Source organism: Lynx rufus, unplaced genomic scaffold (genome assembly GCF_022079265.1).
Source record: "Lynx rufus isolate CCGP_SWC_20201006 ecotype Redwood Valley unplaced genomic scaffold, mLynRuf1.p SCAF_1, whole genome shotgun sequence".
NCBI classification, from domain to species: domain Eukaryota; kingdom Metazoa; phylum Chordata; class Mammalia; order Carnivora; family Felidae; genus Lynx; species Lynx rufus.
This window is the reverse complement of record NW_025814823.1, coordinates 67,675,660-67,695,050: the sequence shown is the minus strand read 5'-3', so window position 1 is coordinate 67,695,050 and position 19,391 is coordinate 67,675,660. Positions and strand designations below refer to the sequence as shown.

Sequence of the window (19,391 nt, the reverse complement as noted above, 5' to 3'; positions counted from 1 at the left end):
AACTGAATTCTTTATTTCATCTAACATAGCAAAGAGCTGAAAGAAATGCACTCTATCTTGCTATTTTCCCTACTAAACAAAGTAGCTTTTTCAGCTTCCAGTCTTCCTAGTTTCTGTGCAGTGTCTTATTACCTTGGCTGCCTGATGGACCCCTCCACACAAGGAAGACAAGGAAGGGGAGGGAGGGAAGGAGAAAACCTTAACTTGATGGCCTCAAAAACTTAGGATCCTGTGAACCCTGTTTGGGGCAACAATGTGAAGACGTCTACCCCATTTAAGAGTGTGTGAGTAACATGTAGAGAAATTAGTTGGGAGTTTTCAATGGGCTGGGAAAGCATTATTTTTCCCTTTATTTTTTTTAATGTTTATTTCTTTATTTTGAGAAAGAGAGAGAGAGAGAGAGAATGAGCAGGGGGAAGGGCAGAGAGAGAGGGAGGGAGCATTCCAAGCAGGCTCCAGGCCTCAAGCACTGTAACATCCCATGAACCATGAGATCGTGACCCGAGGCAAAATCAAGAGTTGGATGCCTAACTGACTGAGCCCCCAAGGTGATGTGGGAAACAAAGGCAGAAGGAAACAGCAGATAAAATTAAATTTCCTTATAACCTGCAACCCATTAACAACTACCCGAGGCTAGAGTTTCTCCAGGAACTCCCTACTGTCTTAATGCTAATGCTTTGCTAGAGGAAAAACCACCTTAGCTTGACAATAGCTAGGCCTCCAGTATCCTGTGAGTCTTCTTTAGCAGATGAAAATCTCTTTGGAAACTTCCTCTTGACATTACCTCCCACCAAATCCCAACTCTATAAGCAGTCTCTCCACAGGGTCCCAGAGCAGCTCTTCCTGCCCATGGGTCTTATCCCCGTGCTTTAATAAAATCACTTTTGCACCAAAGATGTCTTCAAGAATTCTTTCTTGGCTGTCGGCTCCAGACCCCACAAACCCCACTATCATCCCAAAACCTCATCACCAGGCACCCCTATTTTTCCCTTTAAAAATGAGAATATAGGCTCTTGCTCTGTAAATTCACTATGCAGTAACGATTCAGAAACCAGTTACGTTCTGACAGTGAGGGTCACCTGTAGTTCCACCTAATTCCATACCATATCCAAAAATAACCTGCTTTTCATAATGAAGACTACGGAAACCAAGGTATTTCATTAAACAAATGTTACTGAATATACACTATGTGTTAAACTGTGGCCATAACAGAGATGAACAGGGTGGTCTTCCTCAAAGAGGCAATGAGGAGAATCCCTCAGGCTTTAGTCATTTATGAGAATGCCCTAGCGGGCAGGGTTCCCATCAGTGACTCTGGAGAAAGGCTGTTTTTGAACATTACACTGGCATCTCTGCCACATATTGAAGTATTTACAGAATATATAATATGAAGAACAGCACTGACTTCAAAATAATCTTGAAAGGAAAATGAAAGTATAAGTGAAATAAGATTGGCCATATGTTGATAAATTCTGAAGCTGGCTCACAATACTATTCCCTCTACTTTGGTATATTTTTAAGATTTTCCCAAATCAAGTTTTTAAAAAATTTAAATCCTTTCAATAAAGAGAAAACTGGCTTATAAAAATCTCTTACACTGGGGCCCCTGGATGGCTCAGTCGGTTAAGCATCCGACTTTGGCTCAGGTCATGATCTCATGGTTCATGAGTTCAAGCCCCGCATTGGGCTCTCTGCTGACAGCTCGGAGCCTGGAACCTGCTTCAGATTCTGTCTCTGTCTCTCTGCCCCTCCCCTGCTCGTGCTCTCTCTCTTTCTCTCTCTCTCTCTCAAATATAAAATAAAACATTAAAAAAAAAATCTCTTACATCAAAAATGTTTTGAAGTAAGTGGACCACAGGGACTAGCACATGAGCCTACCTCCCAACATACTCAAATTTACAGAAGCTATTTAAAGAATAAATGCATAACCTTGCTGGGGGTGAGGGGGGAATTTTTATTTAAAGAAGAAGGCCATCAGAGAAACAGAAATCTTAGGGGAAAAATGTAGAAAGGACAGAATAGGGTTAGTGGGCAAAATCACATACAAACACCATTCCGCGGAATGTGTGCCATGGAGGTAGATGCAGTCCTTTGTGCTCCAAACTCCAATACAAGGAAAAGGAAGGGACCCTTGGATTTCCCAGCCTCCAGACAATTGGCCTTCTCCCACAAACTGCTCTCACACTGGCAATGAGCAATTCTGAAATTTACAAAGATAATCATAAAATCAATCTTTAAGAAACTAATACCAAGTAAGAGAATTTAGGGGAAATAATTAGTGGAACAAATAATAAAAAAATTCTAAAAATGAATATAATGGCCATTCTTACAAATTCAAAAGGATGCAGCATTCATAACACACAGAACAGACCAACTATTTATTCATTTATTGCTGTAGCAGTGGAGAAAAAGACAGATAAAATCATTTCTAAGTGCCATAACAAACTGCCAGAGGAAAGGAGGAGTACTTAATACAAAGGGGTCAAATAAGTCTTCCCTAAGAAGATAATGTTTGAGTTAAAACACAAAGGGGTATATACGGGGATAGGGAGGATCCTGAATGACAAGTGCCTCCAGAATGCCAAAATATGTCCAGACAAGGAGTACAAAACAAGTGCAAAGGGCTTAGATAGGACCAAGCTCACCTTCGAGGAATCAAAAGGAGGCTCCAGCATGTTAGGAAGGATAGAGGACAGGTGCCTGAGTGGCTCAGTCAAACTTCGGACTCTTGGTTTCAGCTCAGGTCATGATCTCATTGTTCCTGAGATAGAGCCCATTCAGCTCAGGTTATGATCTCACGGTTCCTGAGATAGAGCCCCATGTAGGGATCTGCGCTGGCAGGGTGGAGCCTGTTTGGGATTTTCTCTCTCCCTCTCTCTCTGACCCTCTCCTGCTCATGCGCAAGCACATGTGTGCTCTCTCTCTCTCTCAAAATAAATATTTAAAAATAATAAAATTAAAAAAAAAAAGGATAGAGGATGCAAGCAAGATAGATCACAATGGGCCTTTCAGGCCAAGGTATGAAACTTACATTTTATTCTAAGTACAAAGACACATTATTAGAAGGGTCTTACTAAGGAACTCACTACCTGATTTACATTTTAAAAAGACCCCTGCTGGCTGCAGTGTGGAAAAGAGATTAGAGGCAGACAAGAATGTGAAGAAGTGTGGTGGGTAGCAAGCTGCATTATAGTATATACACTCTGATTTCATTTATGCTTAAAATATATATATAACATATATTTCTAGATTAACTTTTTCCAGTAAAAATGTACTCATGTACTAATACAGTACAAACTTAATAAACTGAGAAAGATGTTCCTGATTGAATAATCACTGGCAACTGAAAACTCTTGTAAAGAATATTTGCAAACACTATATACATATAATATTTTACAACGAAGCAGCCAATTAAGTCAGGAAAGAAAAGCAAAATAACCCTGCCTCCTTTCTCAGAGGACTGTGCAGCTGGGGAGATTCCCACAGGACAGAGGATGTTAGATCTCATTGTCTTCCTACCCCTGGACCTTTCCCCCAAGCACTTCAATAAAATGGTTTCATTCCTCCCACCCCCAAAAACAACAACAACAACAACAACAACAACAACAACAACACCCTGCCTCACTTGTTTAAGTGTAGTTCAAAGGGACAGCATTATAATCAGATACTGCAGAGAATATAGGTGATATAGATCCTAAAATTTACAACAATCCTTATCTTTTACAGATTCTAAAATATTTATGAATGAAATGAGAGCATGTATGATAGGTTTAAAAATAATCCATGGGTATAGATGCAATAAGATCAATCATGAGTTGGTAACTGTTAAAGCTAGGAGATGGGTACCTAGGGGTTCATATACCATTCCCCACTTTTGTAAATGTGTGCAATTTTCCACAATAAAATTTTATATTAAATCTCTTTAAGGGATTAGGGGTGGAATATTAAAACAGTTAAAGATAGCTCATTTTCATTTTTTAAAAGATAATTTCTAATATAAGCTATCCATCCATAAACGTTTATAGTGCCTAGTGTAAAATACAAAAATTTGTGCATCGCTCATGAAGGGAGAAATGTGTGTACAGAAGCCATGGTAAATTAAAGTAGAGAATGACTAAGAATCAAATAAGAATGGTGAAAGCACTGTGTGTGAACTCTGGAACAATCCAGCCCATTACAGGAGGCTCAAGTAATTACAGGGGCATGTCGATGGGATTCTGTGTATTCTCAAAATGCAGGGGGTATGAAGGGGGTAGTCTTCAAAATAGTATGAAGGTTTCATTTAAAACATCTTCCTGATACATTTTCTCAAAGGGAGGATCAGATCAATGTACTCAATACAAGATTCCAGACTGCCCGAGGAGGGAAGAAATTTGGGCATGAGATAAACTATTAGTGAAAATGTTTTCCTTATCCAACTATGAAAATGTTTAACAGGAAAGATGTAACACAAAAGGAATTAAGAACCTACTATGGGCTGGATACTTTCAGTGTCATAATTTCACTTAATTTTCACAACAACCCTAGAAAATAAACATGTTTCATACTCTTACAGTTCAGAAAACTGAGGTTTAAAGAAGTTACCAATGCTGCTAGAAGACTCACAGTATCTGTCAAAACAAGATTCGATTCCAAAGCCCAACTTTCTTTTCAGCATAGGCCATGATCCTTTTCCCTATCTAATCTAGGCTAGGTGTCCCGCAGTTACTAAGCCCTGTATGCTTCATTCACTCGACCCATCATTTAATATGACATTTTAGCACAATGGTTTCCAACCTCCAAGGCTGATTTGAACCTAGGTCTAGTGAGAAGCAAGGAATGCATCTGCCAAGTTCTTTGAACTATTCCATCAAGTCATTTTGGGTCAGACATTCCTCACTGAGTCATTGTGGTTTCCTGCTTTCACAGTGGTTGGAAGGAACCAGAGCTCAACACCCAACTGACTCTCCACCACCTCCCCACAGTGCCCTTAGAAGAACCCTCCTTGGCTACCCTCGCAGGTGTGCCAGAACTACAACCAGGAACCAGGGACCACCATCAACTGCCAGATCAACCTGGAGCTCTCTGACTCCTACTTCTACCTACTTCTGCCTCCATGCCTTACTACTTTGACCTCAGTGGTGTGGCTTTGAAGAACTTTGTCAGATATTTTCTTCTCCAATCTCAAGAGAGGAAACATGCTAAGATACTGAGGAAGCTGCAGAACCAACCAGGTGACCAAATCTCAAATCTTTCAGGATATCAAGAAAGTAAACCATGGTAAGTGAGAGAGCTGGCTGAAGGCAATAGAGTGTGCAAGTGTTACCTTGGAAAAACGCATAAATCTGTCACTACTGAATGCACAATACTGCACAAACTGGTCACTGACAAAAATGACCGCTACTTATGTGACTCCACTGACATTTATTACCTGAATGAGCAGGTGAAATCCATCAAAAAATGGGGGCCCCAGAATTGGTATGGCAGAGTATCTCTTTGATAAGCACATCCTGGGAGACAAGTAACAATGACAGCTAAGCCTTAGGCTGGCTTCACACAGTCATGAGGTTGACTTCCCTGGTCACCAAAGATAAGCATGCACGCTGAGGTTACCTTTAACTTTTCTGTAAACTATACCAACACTTCCACTTAAGTTATTTCATTTGTACTGTTCCCTCAGATAAATTTAATTTGGTATATACCCTCCAAAAAAGTTATGCCTTACTCTCACCCCAAAAGTTAAGTTACTCTTCAAACTAAATTTCTCTCACCTTCTAGGATTACAAGAGGTATCCAGCATTTCTCTGTCCCTTCTAAATGAAACTCAGATCTTTATTACGTTACAATTTTGTCCAATATAATTTCTATTTAATGTGATAAGTAAATACCACCTCCTCTACAAGAATTTTCTGTGGCCCTCTCCAATCATCCAGAAAGAATGTTTATGCCTTCAGTGCACCTTGGTCACGTCTCCCTAACAGACCCTGCCACAGCATAAAGGTTGTTGCATAGGCGCCTTTCTCCCTGCAAGAGGTGGTATGCCTTCTAACTGGGATCTTCTCTCACCTTCTTCGAAATCCAGCCCCCATGCTGCTGCCAAAGCGATCCCTCAAAAACGCACTCCTAATAAAAAGGATGCGGTATTTTCACATCGCTGGCTAAGTTCAATCTAAACCCTTTCAGAACTGGGGTGTCTGGGTGGCTCAGTCAGTTAAGCAGCTGACTCTTGATCCCAGGGTCATGAGTTCAAGCCCCATGTTGAGCTCCACACTGGGCATGAAGCTTACTTAATTAAAAAAAGAAAAGAAAAGAAAAACTTTTAAAAAACAAAAATAAAAATAAACCCCTTCAGCTCTGAAGGCAAACAAGACCCTTCGTGATCAGATCCCGTGATGTGTGTCCAGTCCCATCATGACCACTCCTCCACCTCTTACTTTACACTCCTGTATCAGCATGAACTGGTTGTACTTCCCTGAAGAGACTGTGTTCTCATGCCACATCCCTTTGCACTTGCTGTTCCATGAAAAGGACTTTCCCACTTGCCCCCTGAGATATTTCTACCCCAACAGGATTCCGTCCTCACATGCTGGCTCCTTTGTGAGACCTTCCCTAACTACTGCAGTGAGAGGGTGGGTGGAGAAAGCCCCTTCTGTGCTCCTATGACATCTCCACACTCAAAAGTACATGAGTTTAAGTTGCAATACCACTGTCTCAATTACTGACCTTCACAGTTTGCTGGCCTCTCACAACCCCTGAGAACCCAACCCAGGTAAAAAGCAAGTTTGAGAAAAGAAACCATCTTTTCTTCTTTATATCACCTCATCCAGTACCCTGCCCACAGTGGACACTCAATATTCACTGACTGATGTAACTATCTTCCTTCTTAAATGTATCACAACTCATCATAATAATAAAATCCAATGTCTGGTTCCTCCACTGGTTGTGGCTATGAAGCAAGGGGTTCAACAGCTCCCTTGGAAGCAGGAGTGCAAGCTTGTGAAGTTTTCTCAAGCGGCTGCAGATTTGAAACAATTCTGTCTGTACAAGGTTCAACACAATCCCCTGCTGACTAGAGTAACTTCAAGTAGGAATCCCTTCAGACCCCAGAAGGTCTGTTCCTTTTGGTAGAAAAATGAATCTGTGGATGGTTTTCTAACCCACTTTTCATGAACCTGTGAATATTCAAAGGAGCACTACATTTGAAGCCTGTAGAAAACCTTATCCCTAAACATATGCCATACTAAAATTCTACTTTTGTCAATCCTCAACAATCTCTCTGCATTTTCATAAATTTCTATTTCACAAGAATATGTATATTTTACATACACTGGCAGCAGCATACAACAAAATACTTAGTGTAATATATAATATGTGATAACAAGTACCAAATCAAACTGATGCTACCAAAGATTCATAAAGACACTAATATGTAAAAAGAAAAAATTATTTATAAATCATGGCTGTTTTTGTAGTATCTCAACCCTATTTTCAGCCACGGATACTTTTTATTCCTTTGCCACATACAGTGGCAGTGGTAACAAGCTATCTCCTGTTTTCTGATTAGGCAACCAAACATCATGCCATCGCCTAATCAGCATGAAACAATAGGTTCCTCCTTAGATGAGCATAACCATAGGTCAGCAAAATATACAGTAAGCATAAGAAACAAGGTAGAGTAGTTAAGTCCTTCAATGAAGTTAGTACTGAAATCCATCATATTTTGAAGAGCAAAATTAAAGAATTTTAAGAAATGTAAAGTTGAGGGGTTAAGAATATGATGTAGTGGGGCACCTGGGTGGTTCAGATGGTTAAGCGTTCGACTTCAGCTCAGGTCACGATCTCACAGTCCGTGGGTTCGAACCCCGCGTCGGGCTCTGGGCTGATGGCTCAGAGCCTGGAGCCTGCTTCCGATTCTGTGTCTCCCTCTCTCTCTGCCCCTCCCCCATTCATGCTCTGTCTCTGTCTCAAAAATAAATAAACGTTTAAAAAAAAATTAAAAAAAAAAAGAATATGATGTGGTGAGAATCACAATCAAGACTGAAGAACAAGAACAAAAAAGGCAACAACTAGGGTCAAAGATACTAAGGTTCAAGCTAAGGCCAGGTGACAGGGCCAGAAACAAGCCCAGGGTAGCTATTCAGGTTGGAGCACTTAGAATGTGAGAGATGAGAGGGACCTCTGGCTGGCTCAGTAAGTACGGCATGGAACTCTTGATCTTGGAGTTGCAGGTTCAAGCCCCATATTGAGTGTAGAGATTACTTAAAAATAAAATCTTTAAAAGGGAAGAAAAAAAATGTTAGGGATGAGGAAAACCCAAAGGTCATTCTACAAAGGCACATGAGGCCAAAAAAAAAAAAAAAAAAAGGACAAAATACTGTCTATAAAAGATCTGATCTGAATCCAAGATGCAAGCAAGAGGGGGGCAGAGTCTGAAAGAAGTCTCATGGCAGAAACACAGAAAAAGTGGAAACTGGCCACAGAAAGAGCAAGAAGTGCATTATCTTAGCAATTCCATAGTCAACTAAGGACCAATGACAAAAGAGTTTCAATAAAAATACACTGAGCTGGAAACCCTAAAGTCATTATGACCTAAAAAGTAGTTCAGCCAAAATGAAAGGAAAAAAGGCTGAGTAGTTGTGTAATACATCTGAACTAAATGTCTGCACCGAAATCTTCCTTAAATGAACTTGGAAAATAAAATCTATTGTAACCAGGTTTGCTCAATTTCAGTGGACATTGTCTGTCTTTGCTTCAATTAACTGTGAAGGTATAAATGTTGTGATGTGATCCCCTGCTCAAGGAATGTAGAAAATAAGTATGAAGAGTCCTTGCAAAAACAAAACAGAACAAAAAACAAACGAACAAACAAAATCTCAGCCAACTTCACTCACCAATTTAAAAAATATTTAATCTACTTCATCTCAGCATGTTTTAGGTACAGAGATAAGAGCTCTTTCCACAAAGCTTATATTCTTGAGATAACAGGCAAGAAAAGTAAACGAGGTAATTCAGACAATGTGAAATTTTATGAGGAAAATTCAAAAAAGTAAACAGAGACTATTAACTGAAGGAGAGCATGCTTTCTAACATAGTATGTCAGGCCTCTCTGAAATACGAACGTTCATTTGAAGACCTCATATGAAGCTTTCCAAACCGTGGGAACAGCAAGAATCAAGACTCTCAGTCAGAAATGAGGTTGGCATTTGGAAGTAAAAGAAGTTGTGTGGTGGGAGCCTAACGATGAGGGGAAGATTAGGACGAAATAGGTGTAAGTAAATAAGAGTCTGATATGTAAGGCTTTGCAGTTATCAGCGGAGTAACGTGTTGAAGAGAGAACAGAAGAGGAGGAAATAGAGACTATCAACAACTCTTCAAAGTCCTACTGTCCAGAGAAGCAAAGATACAGTTCAGTAGCTGAAGGGACACACTACATCAAAGAACAGTTTAGGATGGAAACACTACAGCATCTTGGGAGTGCTGATGTCAAGGATCCCACAGAGAGGAACAAAGTGATGACGCAGGAGAAAAACGATAACTATAGGAGCAATACTTTCAGAAGATGAGAGAAAATGGAATCCAGGACATAAGTATACGAATTGGATTTTGCCAGGAATAGAGAAGCTTTATCCATTTTAACATAAGAAAAGTAGCAAACTGGGTACAGATACACGTAAGCTAGTGAGTGCCTTTAGTGGAAGAAAGAAAAGGAAACTACCCTGTGATGGCCTTCATTTTCTCAAACAAGGACACGTTCTAAGAGAATGAGGTAAAGGAAGGGAGGAAAGGAGGGTTACATTGGAGATTTAAGGAAAGAAAAGGTTTGAAATGCAGATTTTCAAGAACAGACACACAAGGCAATTGTAGGAATGTTGGCAGTATTGCATATGCATTTGAAATTGAGATTATGTGCTTAAAATGAAACCAGTCAGCAAGGTTATCTCCATTTTTCTCCAGCCATGTTCAACTCGGAGGTACAACAAACAAGTCTGCCAAGTTGGACTGAAGAGGTGTCAAATTTTGCCAAGTGAGTAAGACAAAATAATACAGAAGCAAGGAAATTAAAGGCTGTTTTCAACAGAGCAACTACAAGGTGGACCACTAAATCTAAACTGAGAAAGAAGGGAAAAGAATATATATGCTTTACAAAGCATGTCTTATACCCCCAAGTGGTCGGTAAGCTCAATGACAAAAACTGTGAGTTCCACACTATGTGTATCTCATCAGAAAGCACTACAGTGTAAGCCTCTGCTGACTGATTAAATGAGTCTTTCCCATATCCAGAACTGCAAATGACACAAACTCATCAGATTTACAAAACAAAACAAAAATAAACAAAATTTTTTAAAAACAGCTTTCTAAAGATCTTGGAAGAAAAATAAATCTATAATTGAAATGTCTTAGTTCTAAAAAGCAGGTGACTGGGTTCCCATGATACTTCCATATGAACAAAGATAAACTGCTGGACATTAATCAAAGGAAAACCATGACACTAGAAATTCAACTTAACCACAATTAATTCACTCATATGAGAAAATAAAGCCTAATAATTACTACAAAGAATCCCATCAGAGAACAACCTGTCCCACAGAATCAAAACTGCATTTCAGGCTCTTGTTCAGCAAACGATAACTAGTCAAGTAAATTGGAACTTTTACACTACTAACTACAGCATATTGCATTAAAATAATTCTAGAAGCTATCTGACCACCTGCTAAAATACTTGGTATAGGGGCGCCTGGGTGGCTCAGGCAGTTAAGCGTCCAACTTCACCTCAGATCATGAGCTCGAAGCTCATGAGTTGGAGCCCAGCGTCAGGCTCTGTGCTGACAGCCTGGGGCCTGCTTTGGATTGTGTCTGCCTCTTTCTGCCCCTCCCCTGCTCACGCTCTTGCACGTGCACGCTCTCTCTCTCTCTCTCTCTCAAAAATAAACATTAAAAAAAATAAAAATAAATAAATACTTAATGTATATATATTACTTAAAGTCACTCATTTTCCCTGCTTTATTTTTTCTTTCCGAATTTAAATAATGTCAGAAAATCCTAGAGAAGACAAAACATACTTTCAGTAGGTTAGGCGAATATAGAAGTTATCAATATCACTTATACTTAAAATTTTCCAACTATTCTTTTCCTATGGCCAAATAAACAGTTTAGTCAGGTCAGTTCAGTGAAATAAAGAAAAATTGAGTCCCAGTAGCATGTTAGTAAGAAAAAGAGTTAAAAGAAAGTTTGGTTCCCAGGCTGTGCTCCCATTGAAACAGAACAAACCATTAGCAAAGAATTAAAATAGCTACGTTATCTGTAACATGAGAATACTAGACACTACTAAAGTTTTCTTTCTGTTCCAAAAATTCTACTCGTAACCTACTGCTTTAGACTTCCTTCTTTCAAGGGCTTTTTTAAAAGGGGGTGCTAAGAGATGTAATCTTTCAATTCATAAGACTGCTACATAGTTTCTTTCTTTGGATTACAATTAACAGAAAAGCCTAGAAAAAAACCAAAGACGAGTATTTTTAAGTACGGAAGAAACTAGGCCAACTAAGCCAATTACTGGTGACCCTCTCTGTCACATGCAGCTCTCGTTGCTTCACACTCACTCTTCTCACACCCTTCTCCTTCAGTTCCTCTCCCTCCAAACCTCAGACTTAAATCCCCCTGAAGGACTCTGAGGTTACTGAAACCAAACACAACTTATTTTGGAAAACAGGAGCTAACAGTTTGCCAATTCAGGTAAGAGGTTCTTTCTTATCTTTATATCCTCATCACCAAATTTAGTGTCTGGTACATGGCAGACACCTAATCTACTCCTCTATATGTCTTGTTAGACCAGTGATTCTCACCAGTGATTTCTTTTTAGAAATGCAAAATTTCAGGTCCCACCCAGACCTACTGAATCAGAAACACTGGTAGGGGAACCCAGCACTCAGTTTTTAAAAGCCCTCCAGGCAGCTTCTGATGCACACTCAAGTTTGGGGACCACTTTTAAACATGCCAGGAAATCAACTTTCTGTTCATTACTGCCAGTGGCCAAAAAAAAAACAAACAAAATGCTGATTTTTCCCAGCTGCCACCAGTTACAAATGTTTGGGCCCACATGATACTGTCAGCCACTTAACTTCTGCCTCCAGCCTGCACACAAGATGAACTTCAGAGTCGAAAAACTGAGCTTAACTTACGGCTCTTAGATTTAACAGCTCTGTGACCTTATAGCTACACTTAATTAAATGCATCTGTAAAGGAGGAATAGTATCAAATACCTCCGTAAGAGATCACTCATAGAAAGGTGCCTGGCACACAGACCTTTAATAAATTTCACGTCTTTTCCCTTTCTTCCCTGCCACCTGTACCAAGTCCCTGTTACCCTCATACAGACAATGCTCCTGAAAAACAGCACTCTGGCTTTCTTCTGAGAACTGTCACCAATGCCTCCTATACAGAAAAACTCCCTAACAAAGTTTTCCTTCTGGAAAATACTGTAGGAGGGAAATGAAATATTAAGAGTTCTACAGAACCAGGGGCACCTGGGTGACTCAGATCTCACAGTTCAGGAGTTTCAGTCCACGGCAGGCCCGCACTGACAGTGTGGAGCCTGCTAGGGATTCTCTCTCTCCCCCTCTCTCTCTGCCCCTCCTCTCTCTCTCTCAAAATAAATAAATAAACTTAAAAAAAAAAAAGAGTCTTACAGAACGATATACAGAACAGCAATTCCAAAAAGGTAGTCCAAAAGCTAGCAGGAAAAGAAAATCACATAGAAGTGTGCACTTTCATTAAAAAAAAAAAAAAAAAAAAAAAAAAAAGCTTTAAATAGAACATAGGCAACTTTCTCTTAAGTGGTCAAAATAAACCACCAGTAGTAACTGGACATAAATGTGACACTGGGGCGGGGGAGGGTTAGCATTAGAAAATGCAAGAGAACTGGAATAGGTACATGACCCATATTAAAAGTGGTCCAGGCATTCAAATCTCAACTTCCTAGACTGGCGCAATACGAATGTCAAATTCTTTGTCCCAGTGTTGTCACGCTATATGTTCGGATTTGGGGTTCAGAAAAGAATATGCTCACCAGGAGAACAACATCAATGAAGTTGAGAATTTTGAGGGGATTTTACCATAAACAAGTCCCAACTTCAGCTCCTCACTTCCTCTAAATCTAACATTAAGTCTCATACTGAAATGTGTGACCCCTTGACTACTAGCCCTTTGCATAGGAATGAAAGTAGATCAGTGACTGTAATAGGTCATTATGCCCAATTATTTGTCACAGTCACCAGGCTGGAAGCGTTAGTTCAACTGGCACCTTCAACTTTAATTCTTACTCCACTCGCTGACCTCTAGGATGGGACAGCCCTCTACTTTTGCTATTGTTAGAGTAACCAACACTCCAATCTGTAGGACCCAAGCGAAATTTAAGCGTTTGCACCTTTAAGGGGGCCTTTTCCCCCCCAAGAGAACTCGGAAAAAGGAAAAACAGCCCTAAGTAGAAGGACACCATCCTGAGCATAGTAAAACCACAAACTTTGTGCCTTGCCCTCCGGGACCTTGAATTCCAGCACCGGCAACAACCAAACAACTTCTATCCACCGCAGAGTACAGGAGTGCGATGGTTACTCAACTTTTTACGGTCAACACTGTCCCCCACCGCTTCACGCGGCCGGACACACTGCTCCCTCCCCCCGGAACTCCAAAATGAAAGAAGCCTCCCCTTTGGCCACCTTTACTGCCTCCTCCCAGCACCACTGACCAAGTGTCTCCAGGCGCCAAGCGAGGGTCCCAAGCGAGGCCGGGGCCCGACGGCTGCTCCCGACTCCGCGTCCCAGGACACTCCCGAAGTCGCTGCCGGGTGCCCCGCTCCCCTAGACCCCCTCGACCCCCTCCGGTCCCGCTCCTCCCTCCAAACCCGCCGTCCCCGCCCGGCGGCCCGCCAGTCCCACCACCCCGTCCCCGGACAAACCCGGAACCCAGCGCCGGCCCCCGCCCCGGGGCGGGCTCAGGCCCAGCCGGTCCGCGCGGAGTCCCCGATGCCCGCCCCGCGGCCCCGGCCGCCGGAAGACTCGCGCCGGGACGCAGGCGGGGAAGCGCCAGGGGGCTTGGCCCGGGCGCCCGCTTCCCCGGCCAGAGCAGGGAAGGACTCACCTTCGTACTGCAGGTCCACCAGGACCAACAGGAAGGGGAACACCGAGCCCAGCCGGCTGGTCACAGAGCCGGGGGCCACCATGTCCAAGGGCGCGGGCAGTAAGGAGGAGAGAGGGTGCGGGGCCCACCAGCCCCGCCGGCGCTCAGGGTGCAGCTGCGCCCGCCCGCCGTCGGCTCTCGCTCAGGCCTAAGCCGCAGCTGGCGCCCAGCAGAGGAAGGCAGCGGTGGGCGGGGTCCGGGCGACGCTACGCCCCGAGCGCCGCCGCCGCCCAATCGCCTTCTTCCTGGCCCCGCGCCTACCGGGCTCGCCGGGATCGTGGTTCGCGCTGATAGGCTGCGGGGGCCGCCGCCCCGCCCCGTCTCTGATAGGACAACGTGGAGGCACAAGACGAGGCTGCGTCCGTTGGTCGTGGAGCTGTCAGGGAGCTCCAAACGGCCGCGGCCGGGAGGGAGGCGGCCGGGGCGGCTGTGTGGCGGCCGCCGAGTCCGCATGCGCAGGCCGCGGAAGCCTTTTAGGGTCGCTCCTGAAGCCGGAGGTTAGCGAGGAGGAGGTTTTCCGGTGTGCTGTTTGGCCAGCTAGGTGAAGCCGCCGCGCCCGCAATGAGAAGGCCAAGCCAGGTCCCAGGAAGTCCGAGCGCCTGGAGTGGAGGTCTCGGAATGGACCGGCGAACTGCAGGATTCTCAGAGCCTGCTACCTCCAGCCGAGCGTCTGGGAACGAGTACAGACTCCTCTGAAGAGTGCTCGAGAAACGGCCAGAGGCCCGGGCTCTGTAGAGGAGGGTGAGCTGGTGGGGCCCGGAGCATTTCGGGGACAGCCGGGCAGAAGTACGTTAGTGACCCGAGGCCCGCGAGAATGGTTTGGAAGCTCGGGAACCCCCTCCCCACCACTGGCCAGCGGACCAGCGTGCCCAGAAAAGAGAACAATTCTGGAAGATTCTGTGAAGAAACAACCAGGGAGGCACAGCTGCCAAGAGAGCAAGGGGGTCTGGAGAGTGTAGCCAGCGTCAACCATAAGGGGGGTGAGGGGGGATACCTGTTAGAAAGGATCTTGCATCATGTCCTCATCAAAGGAAACTCAACAAGAGAGATAGGAAGCTGAACAAGATAAGATTCAAGTTACTCGCTTTAGCGTTAAGTTTTGTTCAAAGCCACTTTCTCTGGCGTCCCCAACACAATCCAGCTCGCAAGCTGATGTTTTAGGTGGAGTAAAACAGTAATGCTGTTCTGTGTTTATTGCCAAGCATAAACTTCTTACTTTACCAATAAGTATACAACTGAGTATTAAATAAATAAAACGTTCATGTAATATTGATAATAAATAGATGAATCTTTGGACAGTTGTAATGAATTAATATTGATTTTTTTAAACAGCTGTGTGGCCACCCCATGTTCATTGCACCACTACTTACAATAGCCAAGACATGGAAACAATCTAAGCACCATTAACAGATGAATTAATGGATAAAGAAAATGTGGCATGCCTGCATGAGTATTATTTAGCCATAAAAAAGGAAATCCTGCCATTTGCAACAACATGGGTGGACCTTGTGAGCATTGTGCTAAGTGAAAGAAGTCAAAGAAAAATAAATACTATATGATCTTGTATGTGGAATCTAAAAAACTCGGATACAGGGAACAAATTGGTGGTTGTCAAAGGTGGTCAAAAGTTTCAAACATCCAGTTACAAGATAAGTCCTGTGAATATAATGTACAACATGGAGAGTATAGTTAATAATACTGAATTTGAAAAAGTAACAATACCGTATTGTATATGTGAAAGTTGCTAAGAAAGCAGATGTTAAAAGTTCTCATCACAAGAAAAAAATTGTAACTATAGTGATGGATAGTAACTAAACCTATAATTATTTTGTAATATGTGCACATATCAAATCATTGTACACCTACAACTAATACAATGTTATATGTCAATTATAGCTCAATAAAAAAATGTAAAAACTGGTACAGTTCTATGCCTTCTGATTTTTGATTATATGAAATTAGTGATAAAATGTTTTACATACAATGGGTAAACTCTTCAAAACAAACTTTCTAAAGTGAATTCTAATAGTCAATGTCTTTATAATAAAGGTTTCTTGTGAAAATATGATAACAAATCAAAAGGACTTTATTTTTTCCAGATTTTATGTCTATAGATTTATATATATGAATATCTAGATATCTAAATATTTAAATCTAATATACTTATAGATATTAATATGTATCTCATATCTAAATTATATCCTTACATCTAACTCCAACCATAGAAACAATTGCATTTAATCTTATAAACACAATAATTAAAGGACAGATAATGTCAAAATGGACAATAAAGGAAATAACGTATCAATTATAAAGCTGTCTACATGGTATGATGAACTTCCTTTTGTGGCCAGGTGACTTCAACAAAGATGCCAAGACAATTCAATGGGGCAAAGGTAGTCACTTCAAATGATCCATGTGCAGAAGAATGGAGTTGGACCCCTTCCCTACTTAGACCATAAAGTATAAAATCTATAAAACTCATAAAAGAAGATAGTAGTAAATCTCCATGTTCTTGGGTTAAGTAAAGTGTTCTTAGCTACAACACCAAAAACACAAGCACAGAGGAATAATTAAAGTGGATTTCATAAAAATTTAGATTTTTTTGTGCTTCAAAGGACACCAAGAAAATGAAAAGACAATACACAAGATGGAAGAAAAAAATGCAAATTGTAGATTTGATAAGGGAATTGTATCCAAAAAAAAAAAAAAAATATATATATATATATATGTATATACATATATATATATATCCTTTTACAACTCAAGAATAAAAAGACAACCCAATTGAATACGCAAAGAATCTGAATAGGCATTTTTCAAAAGAATATATGTAAATGGTCAATAAGTACATAAAAAGATAGTCCAAATCATTAGCCATTAGGGAAATGCAATTCAAAACCACAATGAGGTACCACTTCATACTTGATAGAATGGCTATAACCAAGAGTTGGTGAGGATATGGAGAAATGGGGATTTTCACATATTGTTATTGAGAATGTAAAATGGCACAGCCACTTTAGAAAACAAACATCAAAATGTTAAATGTCAACTTACCATATGACCCAGCAATTCCACTCCTAGATATATAGTTAAGAGGATTGAAAACATGTTCACACAAAATCTTGTTACACGGACATTCCTAACTTATATAATCAAAAGTAGAAACAGTTCAGGTGCCTATCAACAAGAGAGTGGGTAAACTGTGCTAAATCCATTCAATAAAATATTGTTTGACTATAAACAAGGAATAAAGTACTGATACATGTTACAACAACAATGAACTCTGAAGAAGATTATGCTAAGTGAAAGAAGCTGGTCACAAAAGGCCACAAATTGTAGGCTTCCATTTATGTGAAATGACCAGGATAGATAAATCCATACAGGCAAGATTAGTGGTATCCCGGGGCTGGGAGTAAAGAATAGGGAGTGACTACTAATGTGGACAGGGTTTCTTTCGGGGGGTGATGAAAATATTCTAACATTAGGTAGTGGTGATGGTTGCACATATCCATGAATTTACTAAAAATATTTAATTGTACACATCTATTTTTTTGTTTTTCAGAGAGAGCACATGTGAGCAGGGGAGAGGGGCAGAAGGAGAGAGAGAAAGAATCTTAAGCAGGCTCCATGCTCTGCATAGAGCCTGACACCAGGCTCAATCCCATGACCCTGGGATCATGACCTGAGACTAAATCAAGAGTCAGACACTCAATCAACTGAGCCACCCAGTCACCCCTAACTGTACACTTTAAATGAGTAAATTATAGGGGCGCCTGGGTGGCTCAGTCGGTTAGGCGGCCGACTTCGGCTCAGGTCATGATCTCGCGGTCCGTGAGTTCGAGCCCCACGTCAGGCTCTGTGCTGACAGCTCGGAGCCTGGAGCCTGTTTCAGATTCTGTGTCTCCCTCTTTCTGACCCTCCCCCGTTCATGCTCTGTCTCTCTCTGTCTCAAAAATAAATAAACGTTAAAAAAAAATTTTTTTTAATGAGTAAATTATATCAATTATAACTCAATAGAGTTCTCTAAAAAAAAAAAAAAGAAAAAGTAAAAGGATGGAAAAAATATTTATCATGCAGATACTAATCAAAAGAAAGACAGCTGGGGTGGGTATCTAAAGTAGGCAAACCTATAGAAACAAAGTGGAATGGTGGTTCTCAGCAGTTTGAGGGAGACAGAATGGGGAGCTGTTGTTTCAGTTTTACATTATGGAAAAGCTCTATTGCATAATAATTGTGAATATACTTAAGACTACTGAACGGTACACTTACAAGTGGTTAACATGGGGCCCCTGGGTGGCTCAGTCAGTTAGGCGTCAGGCCCTTGGTTTCAGCTCGGGTCGTGATTTCATGGTTCCTGGGATTGAGCCCCGCATCGGGCTCTGTGTTGACAGCTTGGAGCCTGCTTAGGATACTCTCTCTCCCTCTCTCTCTTTCTGCCTCCTCCCCCCTGCCAAAATAAATAAATAAACTTTTTTTTTAAATTTTTTTTCAACGTTTTTATTTATTTTTGGGACAGAGAGAGACAGAGCATGAATGGGGGAGGGGCAGAGAGAGAGGGAGACACAGAATCGGAAACAGGCTCCAGGCTCTGAGCCATCAGCCCAGAGCCCGACGCGGGGCTCGAACTCACGGACCGCGAGATCGTGACCTGGCTGAAGTCGGACGCTTAACCGACTGCGCCACCCAGGCGCCCCAAACTTTTTTTTTTTTCAAGTGGTTAGGAGCATCGGCATCTGGGGGTGGCTCAGTCGGTTAAGCACCCAACTCTTGATTTTGGATCCGGTCATGATCTCATGGTTCATGAGATCAAGCATGTCAGGCTCTGCACTGTCAAGAAGGGATTCTCTCTCTGCCCTTCCCCTGCTCATGTTCTCTCTCTCCCTAACCTCCAATTCCAGGAACAACCTGAAAAGGCTTCCTTAGAGTGCGCATGTGGCTTCATGGGTTCAAGCTCCTCATCAGGCTCTGTGCTGGCAGAGCAGAGCCTGCTTGGGATTCTCTCTCTCACCCCCTCGCTCTCTGCCCCTCCCCCACTCGTGCTGTTTCTGTCTCTCTCAAAGTAAAAATAACTTCTAAAAAAGTGGTTAATATGGTTTATTTTGCTATACCTTTTTTTACCACAATTTTTAAAATGTACTAAATCTCAGGACAGCTGTGGAAAAAGACATTTAAAAAAAGAAAATGCTGGGGCACCTGGGAGGCTCAGTTGGTTGAACGTCCGACTTCAGCACAGGTCA

At 41.8% G+C, this 19,391-nt stretch overlaps 1 protein-coding gene and 1 pseudogene across 1 annotated transcript in view; one reads left to right on the top strand and one right to left on the bottom strand.

Annotated features, from left to right (window-relative positions):
- The window catches only part of DNAJC3 (DnaJ heat shock protein family (Hsp40) member C3), a 90,654-nt gene extending 76,350 nt beyond the window's left edge, over positions 1 to 14,304 (bottom strand). Inside the window, exon 1 of the mRNA XM_047081105.1 lies at positions 14,113 to 14,304. Coding sequence (XP_046937061.1) covers positions 14,113 to 14,194 — 82 coding nt within the window. The 5' untranslated portion in view covers positions 14,195 to 14,304. The remainder of the gene's footprint in view (positions 1 to 14,112) is intronic.
- LOC124521702 (guanine nucleotide-binding protein G(I)/G(S)/G(O) subunit gamma-5-like) lies at positions 6,820 to 13,719 on the top strand (annotated as a pseudogene).
- Positions 14,305 to 19,391: the final 5,087 nt, after the last annotated feature.